Consider the following 18,807-nt stretch of genomic DNA (forward strand, 5'->3'; position numbering starts at 1 on the left):
GAAGCCTAAACAAGAGAGTTTCAAGGAATGTGCTACTTGAAAGAATCTCATGGTCTCTCACATGAGGTCTATGTTTTTATACTTTGATGAGAAAGAAGCCTAAATGAGAGAGTTCCGAAAAATGTGCTACTTGGTAAAACCTCATGCTTTTCCACATGAGACTTCTCCTGTTAATATATATTGATTGATTTGTATTATACTACATTCTATTGATTCTCACTGGTTTTATATGTTCAAAAGAGCTAGTCACACACTTACACTTACATCAAAAGGACTGGGATTTAAATCAGGTTCCATCACTATTTAGAGGCTTGTAAATTATTCTATTTAAAATCCCACCATTTATAAATTTCCTTGTTTGGCTCTGATATTTGATTATGAGAATTGTAAACAAAACCAAAACTAAAACTGAAAAATTACGTTAAGAGCAACCGTAAATATACCCGTCTTCCCGTTCATGTGAGGCTCTGTCCGTGTTAATCTCTGTGTAATTTCGTCATTGTTCTACTCACTGCAATCCCACCTCACTTACTTACTCATGCATATATGTTAGTCTTTTCCACATATGGAACTGCCTCCATGATCCAATTCATAGAGATTATATGACACATATTCACCAATCTATATTCTATATGTTACGGTGGACCTTGCAAGCATCAAGCAATGCACCTCATATGCCTGTATCAAGCTTGATAGACGTGCCGAATGAACTTCAATGACACATTCATTTTTTTGGCTGGAAGTTATTTTCTACAAAACAAAAAGAGGTTTAGGATATCTTTTGATAGGATCAATTAAAATGTGAGACTCACTCCTTTGATTTTTGAGAAATATTACGTCCAAAACATTTTCCCAATAAATCTTAGGTGGTAAGTCGTTATTGTTTTTTTTTGCTCATCAATTACAGTCAATAACAACTTGTCACTTAAGATTTGTTGTAAAAGGTATTCCGTACGTAGCAGTTTTCTTAATTTTATCATTACATGGAATTGGTATGTGAATTGAGAGGTGAAAAGTGGTCTTTGATTGAGCTACATTGTTAGTCTTATACATGATAATTGTAACTCTTTTACATAATATACAAGCAGAAATGTTAGTTGCAGCCTTATACATGTTCATCGTAAATCTTTTTCCTTAAATAAATAAATTAAGAAAAAAAAAACACGCTAGTGTACAAGTCCAAATGGTAAAAAAAAAGGTAGAGGAAAATTTTTGAAATAAAAAATTGTGTAAATGTTGTCATAAATTAAACCAAAATGTGAATAATGAATAAATAATAAGTAAATGATTTTATTAATACAATAATGAATTTATTTTCTTAAAAATTCAAATGAAAACACTAATGAGATGAGGAAGACAAAAACCAAAATAAAATATTCGTAAACACTTAAAACAATCACTCAAAGGAACATCACATGACAAAGAAATAACAATTTGTTTCTAATTTGTCAATGAAAATATTTTAGAAATGGTGAATGGAAACCGCACAAAATTAATTTGTGTAGACCATCTTCTTCAATTGCACAAACTATTCCTCACCATCTTGTTGTTTTCCAAGTAAACTAATACCTAACAACATCACGCAATAAGATATATATATTATAATCTGATTTTTCCCACAAATCAGGTCCATAATAAACATCATTCATTAAAAGTGTTAAAATATATATTATTAGCAACGTGATGTGTTATACCATGTTGTGTATGCTAGAGTAGATGTGGAAGGAGAAATATAGAATAGGAACACTGAGAACATGAGTGTTACGTGGTTCAGTCTTGTCGGCCTACATCCACGGAGGAATCTCTTAAGGGCTACATCTTTATTATGTATAAGAGTGTAGTACAATAACCTGTGTTACAATGAACCCTAACATGAGTATATATAGGCGACTAAACCCTAGACTACTAGTACAAGCAGGACTGGGCTTAGGCCTATTACATTAGGCTAATATGTCTAATATATATCTCTAACACCTTCCCTCAAACTCAAGATGGAAGCTTGATGAAGGCTTGAGGTTGGATAAGCATGAGAAGATCACTTGGAGATGCCTTGAAGAATGCATTTGAAGAAACCACAATGAAGAATGTGCCAATTGACCAATTTTGGAGCTTCAAATGAAGAAACGGAGGTCAAAATTGGAATCTACGCGAAAAATTGAGCAAGATAGACCCTGTCGGAAATTTTGACTTTTGGTCAAAGGTCAACGTAAAAAGTCAAAGTCAACTGGTCCATGGTCATAGTCAATGGATACTGGTCTGGGTCGGTTCCGGGTTTCCGGGTCGAGTCACGGATGGGGCAGCAGAGCCACTGACGTCATCCTATGACATGTCGCTGACGTGGACTAGGGCTGATGTGGAGGTGCTTGCATGGCTGTTGACGTGGAGTGATGACGTCATCCAGTGACGTCGGATGACATCAGCAGTAGTTTTCGGCGCGTGTGGCGTGTGCGAGTAGTCTCCGGCGATTGGAGGAGAGTCCCGAAACTAGGGAGGCGCGTGGTGGCGCATGTGAGCTCGGATGGAGGCCTGAATCTCGGGTTCTGTAGATCGGTGGATGTGGAGGCCAACATGGCGGCGTCTGTCACTAAAGATGATCTGCGAGTGAGGATTCCGATGTGGCGCGTGGGAGATATTTCAGAGCTAACTGCGGCGCGTGGAGGCGCGTGACTAGTTTTCAGTTGACCGGATTTTTGGGTTTTCCTCAAGGGAGGCTGAGGAGCACGTTTGTGTGGTCGGTTTCGACAGGCGAAGGCTTAATGTGCATAGATTTGAAAAGTAAATCACGGTTTTCTTGGTTGGGGATTTTGACACAGCACAAAGCCATGGCGGCTACAAGATGCCATGGAGTCTAGATCCAGCAGATAAACATATGTGACTTCAGATGGTGGTATGCACGTGAGAATCTTCTTTGCTATGTAGAGATGTTTGTTTGATGCCAAGAACGAAGTTTGGCTTTGATACCATGTTAAAATATATATTATTAGCAACGTGATGTGTTATACCATGTTGTGTATGCTAGAGTAGATGCGGAAGGAGAAATATAGAATAAGAACACTGAGAACACGAGTGTTACGTGGTTCAGCCTTGTTGGCCTACATCCACGGAGGAATCTCTTAAGGGCTACATCTTTATTATGTATAAGAGTGTAGTACAATAACCTGTGTTACAATGAACCCTAACATGAGTATATATAGGCGACTAAACCCTAGACTACTAGTATAAGTAGGATTAGGCTTAGGCCTATTATATTGGGCTAATATGTCTAATATATATCTCTAACAAAAAGCATTCAACATTGTAAATAAAATGACAAAACAAATACTTGCATGATGGAACATATAGAATTAAGAAAGGATAGGACAATAAGGGTACAAACCTATTGTAGATCTATAACATGCTTGATTTGAGCTCCTTCTACGAGGCAGCTATTAGGTTGTATCATTTCTACCATCAAAGATTAACCAAGATTTGTGAATATATTTTTATAGACATTATTTTCATTGATTTCATTCTTTGCTTCTAAACATCTAAATTAAAGTGGATTAATATGTATAGGCAAAGTTTTTTATATTTCATTGATTTCAATGTTTAGTGAGCGTTTGGATAGTGCTGAAAAGCACCATCTGTGCGTCTACGTTTTCTTTTTTCTTTTTCTTTTTTTTTTTTTTAATTTGAGAAGCACATGAACGTGAGAGTGACAGACCTGCCAATGGGTCTCGTGCAGTACTATGCATGGGACCCACTACCTCTTTGAAAGTGCAAATTTTGCATTGAAATGTGTCACATCAGTGGGTCCTATGCATTGCTTATAGGACCCACAAATCTCTTTTTTCAACAACTTTTTCATTAAAAATGGATCTTATGGTACTATTCACACATTTAAAAATTATTTTGCTACAGTGTTTTCAATTTTTAGCAAAATAAGCAATATCCAAACGCACCTGTAGTTATAAAAATTTAAATTAAAGTAGATAAAAATGTAAAAGCAAAGTTTTATGTATAGTTAAATTAAACAGCCCTAAATAAATGTGGAACATCAATATATTCATATTTTTAGTAATGCAAAAAAAAAAAAAAAAAAAAATTAGAGTATAAAATAAATAAGAAAATTAATGATTATGTGGCAGATGAGGTGACCTAATTACTACGCTTCCATTTTTATATAGTATATAGATATAGATATAAATATGAAAAGGAATATAAGGAATATAACATTTTGTGGCTATCACATTACTCTTTTTTAGAAATGTAAGGAATATAACTTATTTTCACATCATTTTACCACTTATTGAAAAGAGAAGAAAAAAAAAAAATTTCTTTTCCGCTCGCTAGGAGTTTTCCTTCTCACCTAGGGTGAGCCACCTTTCTTCACCATGACTCTTCCTCGTGGTTTTGTATTTCTTTTTCTCTTTCTTCCCCCCTTTTCTTTCTTTTACACCTCACTGGTCTTTGAAGGTACTAGACCAAGGGACTGAAATCTCGAGCACTGAGATGGATGCCGAAGTTATTGATCGATTGCATTGGATTAAGTTAATTTCAAAGGAAGGCGAAGTTATCTTTGTAAGGCCAGATAGAAGGGATAAAACCCTAGAAGAGTGCTCCCTTAGCCTTCTCGAAAAATTCTTAGCACCTCGTCCATTAAACCTAAGAGCTGCCAAGAACCTCCTTCGATCAGTTTGGAAGATGGGACCAAACCTCAAGATAATCGAGGTTGGCGACAGTTTGCTTCAGTTTAAGTTTGCATTGGAGAGCCAGGTATCATGGGTCGTGAATAACGGACCCTGGAGCTTTGATAATAGGGTCCTCGTATTGAAGCGATGGGAACAGGGCATGACGGCACAGTCAGTCACTTTCACTGACTTGCCTATTTGGGTACAAATCTGGAGTCTGCCTTTTGATCTCATCAATGCAGAGGCGGGCTTGGAGATTGGAAAAAGTTTTGTTCAAGTTGTCGAAGTCGACTGTAAGGCACTTACCATAGACTAAACGTGCTTTCTCCGAGTCCGTGTGGTGACTCTGTTGGACAAACCGATTTGTAGAGGCGGCCCGATAGTTAACCCTGAGGGAGATAAGACCTAGATCGTGTTTCAATATGAGCGGCTGTGTGGTTTGTGTTTCAAGTGTGGTAAAATTGGTCATGAGGCCAAGGAATGCAACATCCAGGTTACCGATGGGGAAGAACTACCCTATGGGGATTGGTTGAAAGCTGGGTTCCGACAGAGAGCTCCGAGAAGTGGTGGTTCGATAGAAAATCGGACGGGGAATGACCCAACGGACACACCTTTTGCTCCAACTGGGGAGACCGGTGATGACAGGGTCCTAATAAACAGCCACGAAGCCACTGGGGTTTTGACGGACTCCAACCAACACGTAGCGTTAATCGAGGATAATGCTTCTTTTGATATGAATGATATCTCGGCGGATTTTTTGGCCATCACGCGATTTTCGTAGGAGAATATGACTGAGCGGGTTTCACGGGATCCCATTCCTACTGTATTGAAAGTTGACGTTACACCAAAGGAAACTAGCTCTACACTAGGGCCCGCAGACACGAGAAAAGTTATCAGTGAGATGACAGCTACGCATAGTGGCTTATTTAGTGTGCCTGTTTCTTACATGCAACCAGCTATAGACCCCATAAGATTGGATAGGACGATGCATGACAAGGGAATTGTGCACCCACTACAAATTCCACGTACACAAGAGGTATCCCATGCAAAAGATAGTAAGAAGGGTAAGGGCAAAAAGCCTCTAAGGCCCACGACTATTTCCATGCACACTAATGACTTGAACCATGATGTGGTTGGCGTAAAAAGAGGAAGGTTGGAAACTGAATGTAGCACAAAGGTGGTAAGCACCAAGGAACCTCGAAAACGTACTTAGTCTGAGGGACATGATTTGGACAAAATTGCATCAACGGTGGAGGCTGATGGCCAGTCTCGCCGAGCACAATGATCGTGATAAGCTGGAATTGCCGAAGGCTTGGGAACCAACGTACAGTGAATGCCCTTACCTTTTTGGTAAAGGAGAAAGTGCCTAATGTTTTGTTTCTCATTGAGACAAAGAAATCTGGTGAGAAGATGAAACACATTCAGGCTGATCTACATTACCCCTCCATGTTGGCAATTTCGAGTGAGGGCCGAAGTGGTGGGCTAGCAATGCTCTGGACAGCTGAAACGAACTTACATATTCAAACTTACTCCCCTAACCATATTGATGCTCTTATTTTTTATAACAGTAACACACCCTCAAGGTTGACTGGATTCTATGGTCGACCCGAAGAGCATAAGCGGCACGAGACATGGCAGCTTTTACGCCACCTTTCTTCTAGATTCTCAGTCCTATGGTTATGTGTGGGGGATTACAATGAAATCTTGGTGTCCGAAGAAAAACAGGGTTGTATCCCAAAGCCCCTACACCTTATGCTGGACTTTCGGGAAGCTTTATTTGACTATTCTTTGTCTTAGTTCGCGAGCAAGCTCAAACTAAGGAATGGAAGTTACGCGAAGGGTACCGGTAATTGGGGGTGCCCCTAATCTACTTAGGCTTTTAGGGGAACATTTACATATGGAGTAATGGACGGGAGAGCAACAACTTTGTTCAAGCACGCTTAGATCAGGCTTGTGCCACGTTGGAATGGAGAGAACAGTTCCCACATGCTAAAGTCACGCATCAATACTCTTCTTACTCTGATCATGTCCCACTTATGGTTAGCACTCACAACCCAAGTACGCCTACAAGAAAGAAGAAAATCCCACATAGGTTTGAGGAAAAATGGGTGACCCACCCAACATGTGAAGACACCATCCGTGAGGCATGGGTAGGGTCAGTATGTGAGGGGAGCCCAATGTTTCAACTTTTTGAAAAGATTAAGCAGTGTAGACAAGCCCTGGTGCGGTGAAGCCGTATGACTTTTGGGAATGCTAAGGAGAGACTAACATAAGCACAAGCTTCTAGAAGAACTGGCCAACCAGAATAAGGCAAAGAACAATGAGGCCATTCGGGGTATACGGGTTGATATAAACTCATTACTGTACCATGAGGAGGTGGCGTGGAGACAATGATCATGGTCCATTTGGCTTCCTATGGGTGATAAGAACATCGAATTCTTTCATTAACGGGCAAGCCAACAAAGATGAAAGAATCACATTGCTGGGACTTTTAATGCCAACGATGAATAGTGTACCACGGATGATGAAATTGCAGATGCAACGGAGCAGTACTCCAAAGCCTTGTTTACTTCGGCTCAACCAACTAACATGGAGGTTGTTTTAGACCCCGTAGACAGGCTAGTAACCCCAGACATGAACCACCAACTCTTACAACCATACACACTAGGGGAAATAAAGCGAGCTTTGTTCCAAATGCATCCATCCAAGTCGTCGGGCCCTGATGGTATGTCCCCGTTCTTTTTTCAAAAATATTGGCATATTTTAGGGAATGATGTGGTTAGGGTTGTCCTTTCTGTTTTGAACTCGGCCACCTCCTACACAAGATGAACTATACCCACATTATTCGTATCCCTAAGAAGAAGGAGCCATTGTACATCTCAGATTGTCACCCCATCATCTTAGGCAATGTGATATCACAATTATTTTCAAAAGTTTTGGCTAATCGCATCAAATTAATATTGCCTAATATTATCTCTGATGTTCAAAGTGCCTTTCTTCCTAATCGCTTAATCATTGATAATACCACTGTAGCCTTTGAGTTGTTACACAGGATGAGAAATAAGAGGAAAGGGAAACGAGGTCAAATGGCGGTGAAGTTGGACATTAGCAAAGCCTATGATCGGGTTGAGTGGCTGTTTTTACGGAATATGATGACTAAATTCGGCTTTGATGATACATGGATACGGCTGGCTATGGAAATGGTTTGCACCACTTCTTACTCGATCCTCATCAATGGAGAGCCTCGTGGTCTGGTCAAACCCACTTGTGGAATCAAGCAAGGCGATCCCCTCTCACCATATTTGTTCCTTCTATGTGCCGAAGGCTTGTCCGCAATGATTCGTAAGGCTGAAGCAAATCGATCTTTTAAAGGAGTTGTATCTTGTCAGCATGGAGTGACCATTTCTCTTTTGCTCTTTGCCGATGACAGCCTACTGTTTTGTCAAGCCACGGTTCAAGAGTGCCAAGTGTTGCTCAACATATTATCACAATATGAATCAGCCTCTAGACAAGCCATTAACTAGCAGAAAACGTCATTTTTTTTTTCAGTCGTAACACCAGACAAGACACACGAGACTCAATAAAAAATATGCTTGGAGCCAGAATCATGACTGATTGCGAGAAGTAGTTAGGTTTGCCAATGGTTGGGGGTGGAACTAAGACAACCACCTTCAGGGAAATCCAAGAACGTGTTACTAAGAGAGTATTAGGGTGGAAGGAGAAATTCATCTCCAAGGATGGTTGTGAGATACTTATGAAGTCGGTTACGCAGTCTATACCGACTTACGCCATGAGCTTATTTAGGCTTCCAAAAGTAATGTGTGACGCCATCAACTCGACCTTGGCCAGATATTGGTGGGGTAAAAAATGCAATGAGAAAAAGATCCATTGGGTGAGTTGGCAGAAGCTGTGTACGGACAAGGATAGAGGTGGTATGGGGTTTCGAGACATCAATGCCTTTAACCTTGCAATGTTGGCAAAGCAAGAGTGGCGACTGATTCATGGCACTCAATCTCTCTTCTATCGAGTGAACAAAGCCCAGTATTTCACTAGGAGCACGTTCTCAGAGGCCCCACTGGGCCACAATCCTTCATTCGTATGGCGAAGTCTTCTGTCTGCTAGGGACGTGATCATTGCTAGTTCGAAATGGAAAATAGGCGATGGTAAGTGTATTGGTGTCATTACGCACAAGTGGTCATCTCATGACCCTATCTTCAACGGTAAACCCGACCCTAAGTTGAAGGTTAGTGACTTAATGGATGCTGACATAAGACAGTGGGATCGAGGCAAGGTCCATGCACTATTCACAGCTAGAACTCGGAATGAGATTCTAGCATTATCCCTTAATGATACACATGCTAGGGGCTCCCTTATATGGATGGAGAATAAGTCAAGGACCTTCTCAGTCAAGACTGCTTACCAGGTAGCGCTCCGATTGAAGCAGTAGCAAGTATTGGAGCACTCAAAGGCCCAGACAGACAAGCCAACCTGGAAGAAACTCTGGACACTAAATGTACCCCCAAAAGTCAGAACCTTCATGTGGAGGGCGTGCTCTAACAATCTACCCACTCGAGACAAATTGCGCAGAAGAAAGGTTCACGTTATGGAGGTGTGCGGGTTGTGTCAGGCAAAACCTAAGACGACTAGGCATATCCTGTGGGAGTGTCCCCTTGCCAGGAATGTGTGGGCCTTGGTTAAGGGAAAGATTCAAAAGTGTTCCAATGAGGCTCACAACTTTTTCTTGCTGTTCAATTTCATGGTATAGAGCTTAGACCAACGCGATTTGGAACTTTGGGCAACAGTGGCGTGGGCTATTTGGAATGCCTGAAAAAAGGTGTGCTTTGAGCAAAAACAAACTCATCAAAGGTATATTTTGAGTGGTGCAAAGGGTCTGCTGAATGAGTACCAAAATCTGATGGCTTCTCAGATTTAAGTTTTTATATAGGTGCCTTTTCGTAGCTATGTTGTTATAGTTGTAGACTATGGCCGGATTTAATTTTTTATATAGGTGCCTTTTCCTTAGCTACGTGTGTTGTAGCTTTAGCCTATGGCTAGCTTTTTGTAGCTGGCTTTGGACTTTATAAGTTGTCTACTTTACATGTATTCAGTTTATTGAGTTAAATAAGAATTTCTAACTGGTTATCAAATAATGAAAAAGAAAAGAGAAGTTATGATAGGCAATGTCGTTTTCTTTCCTACTAAAAAATTAATGGTTCATGCCAATAACCAAATAGTTACACACTTATACAAATCTTGTTCTAAGGAATTTTCCCCCTTATGTGGGTGTCCAGGTTTCTTAGATCACTTGACTAATTCCTTTAGATAGTATAGTCCCTATGTCCCAAATACATTTTGTAATTATAGGGATGAATCCCTTGGGAGTAACCCAAGGTGTTGTTTAGCGAGCTCGAAGACATGAATTCAAGACCTTTATAAACCATGTGTCGCTAAAAAAGACATCAAACAATAAAATAGGAAGAACCATAAAACTTAACATTTGCATCAAATATGTAGTTATATACCTTGCCTATTTATTTTGTAAAATTATCGACCTAACTTGAAACTTAGTACATACCATATATGTGCTCTTTGTGGTTGAAAATTTAATACATTTTTTCTTGAGCTGAATTGAAGTAATAATTTCAAAAAACCAGAACTGGATTTGTTCTCATCAGGCTACAGATGACAGTTAATTATTAGCCCCCTTTTTTTATAGGTAGAGTGACTATCCTTTTTACATTGACTTTTGACTCATAATGCTATTATTTCTGGAAGTTAACCTAAAACTTTGGTGACTAGCACTACAAGAAATCTGCCCTTTTACCTTACTTATTTATTTGTAAAACGTCACAAAAAACCTAAAAATCATTGCCGTAGACACAAATGGTCTACAACGACTTTTTTGTGACGTTCGAAAGCCTTGCAAGATAGCCATCACTATAAGTCTGTTGCGACGTTTTTAAAAATGTCGCCATTTATAACTCTTTAACGGCATTCAAAAAACTTTAGTGACGTTTTTGAAAACATCACTATATAATATAACATTTTTGTTTATAATGTAGGAAAATATATCTAGTGACCTTTTTAAAACTCCGCAAATAATCAAGATGTTTCAAAAACATCACTATAGGATTTGTCCTCTTGCTTTTTAGCTACGTTTTAAAACATCGCTGTAGGGATTATTTGCGGCGTTTTAAAAACGTCACTAAAATCTAACTTTAGTTAGATTTTCTGTGTAATTGTGAGTTGCTAGGTAGAGTTAACCATTTGCAAGATGAGTGCCAAAAAAGAATAGAAAGGGAGAAGGGATTGGGGGCAATGAGAGAGATGCAACTCTAATTTTGTTCATAAGCATTGTAAAGCATGGTTAAGAAAATAAAAACTTAAGGAGAATTACAAACGGGAAACCTCTTCATCCACAATAATGAAGTTCATCCAGTTGCTGAACACAACATTTATAATATTAACTTAACAAAGTTTGGTCAATCAGATGTCAAGGGGAGAAGTGTTTTTTTTTTCTTCAAGTTTGAGATGAAGTGTCATTTCCCTAAATCTTAAGGGAGAGGAATGTAATTACCTCTTTGTTTTTTGTTTTTTTTTTTTTATCACACGCTTCTATTTGTTTTGTGTTTTTGTTTTTATTTAGAGTGATGATAACATTTTTTTATCCTAACTTAAAAAAAAAAAAAAAAAAAAATTTCAGTAAATCCTATTTTCAAAATACACGTTTTCAAAATTCTTATTTCACAAGAAATGTGTACGAAAATGTATAATAAGGAATGCGTAGCACATGCTTCTATTCTCCTTTGGTTTTTTATATTTTTTTTTTCACATTTTTTCTCTTTTTATCAAATTTCTATACTTACTAAATAATTAAGTAAATGCTAGGAAAAAAAAAAAAAAAAACCCTCATGTTTGTTGGAATAATTTTAATTCAACAGGATTAAGTGTCCGTTTAGTTTTTTGTAGTTTGTGGTAACTTATTTGTTAAATATGAAATACTAAGTATAGTTTTTGATAGTTTTTATGTAAATGTGAGCCTAAAAGATAAAATTTATTTTATTTTTAAAGTTTATGTATTAATTTAATATTACTAAATTATGATTTAGCTTTTCTCTACATAAAAAAAAAAAAGGTTCTCTCAAACAAAAATTATGATTTAGCTTGCTTTCTTTCTTTCTTTTCCTTCTTTTTTTTTTTTAAAAAAAAAAAAAATTAATTTTTAATGTCAAGGCTTTAGCTTGCAGTGAGTAGCACCCATGTGGGCCATGTGGTAGATGATTAGTTAGTTTGGACTAGGCGTAGACTAGCCTAATACTTATATAAGAAATCAAGTAGTGCGTCATTTTAATGGACCAAGAAGTGAGATTGTTTGGTTAAAGAAGAGATTGCAAGGCAAAAAGAAGCGCTTATTCACTCTTTTGGTTTGATAGAAGTGAAGTGGACCATATATATGTTTCGACATTAAGATTTTCTTAAATATGATTTAAAAAAAAGTATTTTCTAGAAAATTATTTTATTTTACATTATTTTAACTTTCTTTATTTAATTTAGTATGAGATTGAGTTGTTTTCCACAACAATAAAGGAAGTTAAGAGCTAGTTTTTTAACTCATTTTAAGGGCACAATCAAACATAGGAAAATGAATTAGTTTTCTAGAAAATACTTTTGAAAAAAATAATTTATTTTTTAGAAAATGTTAATAACGAAACAAACAAAATAGGGGGGAAAGCATGAGGAGCGCCATATTGATTATTTGGAGCTTTGATGTATTTGGTCATTTTAAAAGAAAAATGTTAAAGATATTTTGATATTTTAAATAAATATTAACTAATACTAAATTTTGATCTATATTTAAATTGTTTATGATATAGTGTAATCCAATCTATTCATTGTAAAAAAAATAAAAATGAATGAATATGATTTAGAAACTATTACAGAATAATTTTATAAACCCTAAAAATCTCACCTAAAACCATCTACTAAAAATATTTATAATAAAAAAAACTAAAACTGTTTTTAAAATCCTAACAGATGAAAATTAGCCACTTTACCCATGCAACATGCCTTTCACACATGTTGAAATATAATAATGTACTCTTTTTCAACCATCAAAATTTGAAGAAACCAAATTTTGTTCTTGTAAATCGTTTGGACAAAGCTTATTTTCACAATAAAAATGAATTTTTATTGCATAAATATATTTTTATCCAATAAACAAAATAAACTACAAACTTATCCACAATACACAGGCTTTACACGATTTAGTAACAAAATCTATCAAGTTTAGAGGGATCGCCCACATCCGATAATACATCCAAGGGAGAAAGCCAGAAAACAATAATAATCAACCTCCTCAGGAGAAAACAAGCACAATAGGTTAGGACTTAGGATATTTCCTATTCTTCAATTTTTGTTACTACTGTATTATTAATTTGTGTTTGTCTTAACTTGGACAGACTAATTCTAGATTTTCCTATATTTTATATCGTTGTGTCTTTGGCCTGGAAAATGCTATCCTTTGTCAAAAGGCTAATGGGTTTGCTAATGTCAATAGACTAAGTTAAGGGATTACATAAATTGGTAAACTATGTATTTGGTATCCATCCTTTACACTAGATTTCAATTTGATATATAATATTTCAATTATGTCAATTTAGTCCATACCATTATCTCACTACAAAAAACAAGAGCTATAGTGACGTTTTCAAACGCCACTATAAGTCGTAAAAACGCTGCTATAGGTCCCTTTGGACTATAGTGGTGCCACAAAACACCACTATTGTACCGTAACCATAGACCTAAACCCTAAGCGGCAATTTTAACGCCACTATTGTATCGTAACTATTGTACTGTAAAATGCCACTATAGGTTCATACCCTATAGCAGCAATTTTGGATGGAAATTGCGACGTAACAAATGGCCAAAATTAAAAATTATTTTCCATTGATGTGACAATAAACTACCTTTTTATTTTAGGCATTTGCTACTACAACAATTTCCATCCAAAGATAATGGTAGTGACTAAATTGACATGGCACTGAAATGTTAGAAGTCAAATTAACACAATTGAAAATTTAGAGACCAAATTGAAATATGTTATTAATGATAGAGATCAAATACATAATTTACCCTTAAATAAATTAACACAATCTTTTTAAATAAGTTAAAAAAAGCTTCTGAGTTTTCTTTGTTTTTGGATAACCATGCACTGCGTATGCACAATACTAGTTTCTTTTGTTCATTATTAGTATATTAATATTATAGATTGAAATTTGGTGTGATTTAATATGATAAAATCTATTGTAGTTAAATAAATATATGTACTCCAAAAAATTGTGATCAAAGCAATCCCACCTATTTCAAAAAATAATTAAAAAAAGAATTTTTTGATGTCTTGATCTATAAGAAAAAAGTAATTATTATGAAACTGATACCATAGTTAATCCTAATTTTTATATATACACAAAAATTATACTTCTCTCTCTTTAAGTTTGGGGAAATGATATTCTACCCCAAACTCAAAGGGAAAAATAATTTTCCTTCAATTAACATCTGATTGACCAAACTTTATTAAATTAATATTTAAAATGTTGTGTATTAACATGCCCTCTAGCAGAGGGCATGTTTTCAAAATTATCTTACTTCATAATTAAATTCATTGTTTAAAAATTTTAATTATTAAATTGTATTTAAAAATATTATGTTTGAATTTTACTAAGTATTTTTTTTTTCTTTTTTCAACGGGTTATGGAAAGTTTTGCCATTACAAGTGTTTTGGTACTTGATAAATTTTATATTTTTATTCTAAATTTATAAGTTTTTTTTTACTAACTATTGTTAAACTTTTGTACATAAATTTTTATAAAAATTTAGAATAATTCATTACTAATATAAACTTGTCATTGTTGATTATCATGCCTTATTGTAGTCAACCTATATTAAAATGACTTTTTGTGTTAAAAAGTTCCATATAAACTAATAAATTTTTAATGTAGATTTAAGGTTATCCAGATAGTAACCTTCTTGAAATGTTTAATAAGAAAATCCAACATGCGTCTATATATATATTATGTCCAGGCCTTCCAAAAAGAAAAAAGAAATTAGCAAAGATTTATATTCAATGTATTACCAAGGACTAAAAAATAAAAAGTGATGGTGAACCAATAATTGGACCATCTCCGGTTCGTCCATAGTGTCATCGAAGTCCAAGAAAGTTATCCCAATATAAGAAGGTCGTCCGAGGGTAAGAAGGTCGTTTGAGGGGAAGAATGTCGTCCATCATGAAAGCACCTGGACAACCTCTCTACACTTAGAAGTTTTCAGAATGGATTTATGTTCAAAAGCTTATAATTCTAGCCACGTTCTACTATTTTGAAGTATGAGCAAAACCCTTGTTCATCATTATAACTTTCCACTAAGTTCTTAACTTCTAATGGCAGTTGTAGAAAATAAGATCGAACCTTTTAACTTCTATAGCAGTTGTGGAAGTTAAGTCTGAACCTTCTAACTTCTATTCACGTCGAGGAAATTACTAAACAAGTAACCACTCCAAAGCTCACTATATAAGGACTCATCCACATCAAATGAAAATAAGTTTCCACTACTCCTAAAGTTGGAATTCTTGAGTTCTAGAGGAAAAACTAACTTAAGTATCGGAGGGTTCTTGGCCAATTTACCTCGATCACCTTTGATCTCGTGTTTCTTTCTTTTCAGGCTTTCCAAGCAACCACTAGCCCATTGAAGCCCGGATCATTCAGCCTACTGATTTTCTGTACATTATCAAAAAGTATTACCAAGGTTTTTAAATCATAATCGATTTAGTAATTAATTATGATTAAAGTATGAATATATATATATATATATATATTATTTTTGTTGAGAATCAAAATACGAATAAATATTAAATTTTTATAACATGGTAAAATTAAGTAAAGAAAAAACATTTAAACATCTTTAAAATATATTTTTACAAATTTTTGATATGTCAAAAAGATAATAAGAAAAGTAACATGGTACTAAATAAATTTTATATCATACCCCACGAATCACATCCTTCTTTTCTTTTCTTTTATCCCTCACCCTTTCGTTTTACTTCAAACATCATAGCGCATGTGGGGCTATGATTACCACAATAATAAACAGATTTGGTTTCTTTTACTTTTGTTTTTGGCAAAAATACTTTGTGTGTGTGTGTGTGGAGAAAAGACGATAAGCAAAAATACATTTTGATACCTCTTAATTTGTGTTTGCTGTCTAGTCATAAATTCATCAATATCTCTCATTGTAATTAGCGAATTAAAAAAAAATTATATGTATTATTTTAAATAAGTCATGTATATTATTAAATAGGCCATTAACTAAAAATACACTTGAATGATTTAAAAAAAAAAAATAACACTTTAATTTATTGAATTGATCAACGGTAAGTCTGCAGATGATAGTTTCATATAAAAAGTAAGGATAATGCTATATCCATAATATTTTCATAATAAATTTTACGTAACAGTTTATTACTAATAGACTAAAAAAAGTAATTTAAATAATATATTCAAATTAAAACTAATAATATCGTGTCATATTTAGTTTTTTTCCAAAAAAAACTTGTGTACATAATCCTTCTAAAAAAAAAGTAATGAACAAAAAAGTCATCCATTTCAGGGCTTTTTTGTTTTATTTTATTTATTTTTAATGAGAATTGAGATGAAAGTCATCCATTTCAGTCAGTAGTGAAATTTGGCGTGTTTCTAATAAAAATCCGGTCATAAAAAAAACGCAAGGAATGAGAAGACAGGAAAAAAAAGGTAACCATAAAAATCTGTCAATGTAAAAAAAACGGTCAAAATCTGACTCTTACATAAGATTTTCAGACCACGCAAACGCATCTGACTCAGACAAAACAACTATTCGTCGAACTCTTTCTTTCTCTGCACAACCAGTTCTTAGTTTCATCAGTCTGACAATAAAACTTCTCAGGTTAGAGATCGTATGGTTCATCCAATTTGTTTTGCATTTATGATTTATGTGTTGCATTGGACGATGTTAAATCTTTGCTTGTCTTAAGTTTGTTGGATTAATCACTTGCTTTGACCCACTTCATTTTTCATGGTCTAATTGAAAATTGACGTGAAAATTCGACATGCATATATGTATGTATGTGTTAGTGTTTGTGGGTATTTGTGTTCTGAAAGTCTGCATTTTTGTACATGTGTGTATGGTGATTTGGTGAGTTGTCATGAAGTTTCTGTGATGCAAATTAATCAGATGAATTTTGCTGAGAAATGGGTTATGGGAAAAATCGACACGCATATATGTTTGTATGTGTTACTGTTTGTGGGTTTTTGTGTGTATGAAAATGTGCATTTTTGTTCAAGTTTGTATGGTGATTGGTGAGTTGTCATGAAGTTTCTGTGATGCAAAATAATCAGATGAAATTTTGTTTGGAAATGGTTTATGGATAATTTATGAAGTTAATGGGTTATTGGATAGTATATGATGCTTGTGTGTGTGTGTGTTGGTGATTGGTGAGTTTTGATCTGATGAATTTTGCTGTGAAATGGGTTATGAATAGTATGTGAAGTTAATGGGTTATTGGATAATATATGATGGTTTTGTGGGTGTGTGACTGTAGGTGATTGGTGAGTAATGTAGTTGAATTTTCTATGATGCAAAGTAATCAGATGAATTTTGCTATGAAATGGGTTATAATTCTTATGAATATGCAGCATGTGTGTGTGTGTGTGTGTGTGAGAGAGAGAGAGAGAGAGAGAGAGAGAGATCTGGTATGAATTTTACAGAAGTTCGAAGTTTTGATGTAGTTGCGATATTATTTTGGTGAATTGAAGGCCTAAAAAAAGTTGTAACCACTACACAAAGCTCCCACTTTTGTGGGATCTGTGAAAGGTGATTGTAGGTTGCCTTATACTCAACATTAAAAAAAATAAAAAAATAAAAAATCTGTTTTAACACTTACTGTATTGATATATGCATTCATGGGAATGTGTTATTGAGTAACAGAATTGGAATTTATAACCTTTCACTCTCTGTGTAAATATGTTGCTAATGTGATTTCCAGTGCTGCGCATTCGGTATACTTAAATAATGTTGAGCATAACTTCAATTGAGCTCTGTTTATGATGGGAAGTGCGCTGTACAAAATCAAACTAGTTCACACGTATTATAATGATAGTTTAAAGTTTATAACTAGAGGCCATCCACAACTGTTCTGCCTATGAAATATTGTAGTAATTGATTTGGGAAAGAATATAATGCTATTTGTGGTTTATGAGACAATGGAGAAAGGAAAAGAGAATTGGAATTTTGTACATATGGGGTTAGAATGTTTGTAAGATTTCTATGTTTATACCCTTGTCTTCTGACTTCTTGGTAACCAAATGGGCTTCAAAAGAATGTGAACTATGTGATGAATTGTATAAAATGCAAATGGCCTGATGTGGTTGTTCTTTGTTTAATACAGGAAAAATGTTTGAGGGGAAGGTGTTGGGAAATGGTCTCGTTGAAGAAGAGAGGGAACTTTCTAAGTCTTCAACTAATAAGGTACTTGGTTATATACTGAGACAGCTTCTCCCTTTTACTTTCTAAGGACTACAATGGAACTTTCTCTATACGTTTGAAAGGTTTAAATGGTGTATACTGTTATTGAAAAGGTGAAGTGATTTCTGTTTATAGTTGTCAAGCTTCTTAATTAGCTTTTCTGCCTACTTTCTAAACTGCTGCAACATTTAGATGTGTTGTACTCAGCGGTAGAAATTCCTTTCTTGTCTTTCTGCCTTTGGTTGTAGGCTAATGAGTATAGCTTATTCTATATTAGTAATGATGCTAGTTATGTTTATAGAGAGAGAAAACAGCAAACCTTAGGTATTTTTTCTGTCATTTTGATTATTTATTACTTATTTCACTTTATTATCTGCTATCCATAATTCTGTAAGATTTCAGAACAAATGAGTATAGAATTACCCCTAGGCATGAATACTGTTAAGTAAACAACACTGAAATATACAGCTGGTAGCACATACTTTTAGTAACTTAACATAAAATTTTAACTACATTACAAGAGGCCGGATAATCAATCCCATCTTTTTTGTTGGCAGAGATATGGTTTATCCCATACTTGGCC

General features: G+C 35.2%; 1 protein-coding gene across 3 annotated transcripts in view; it reads left to right on the plus strand.

Moving 5' to 3' along the window:
• LOC126716049 (uncharacterized) overlaps positions 1 to 18,807 on the plus strand; it is a 120,077-nt gene that overhangs the window by 90,384 nt on the left and 10,886 nt on the right. The window contains exons 1-2 of one of the 3 annotated variants that reach the window (XM_050416962.1): positions 16,466 to 16,646; positions 18,148 to 18,227. The exons of the other annotated variants lie outside the window; for them this stretch is intronic. Coding sequence (XP_050272919.1) covers positions 18,153 to 18,227 — 75 coding nt within the window. The 5' untranslated portion in view covers positions 16,466 to 16,646; positions 18,148 to 18,152. Of the gene's footprint in view, positions 1 to 16,465; positions 16,647 to 18,147; positions 18,228 to 18,807 lie in introns of those variants that run through there. 3 annotated transcript variants of the gene reach the window in all.

This window comes from Quercus robur, chromosome 2 (genome assembly GCF_932294415.1).
Source record: "Quercus robur chromosome 2, dhQueRobu3.1, whole genome shotgun sequence".
In the NCBI taxonomy this organism is placed as follows: Eukaryota; Viridiplantae; Streptophyta; class Magnoliopsida; order Fagales; family Fagaceae; genus Quercus; species Quercus robur.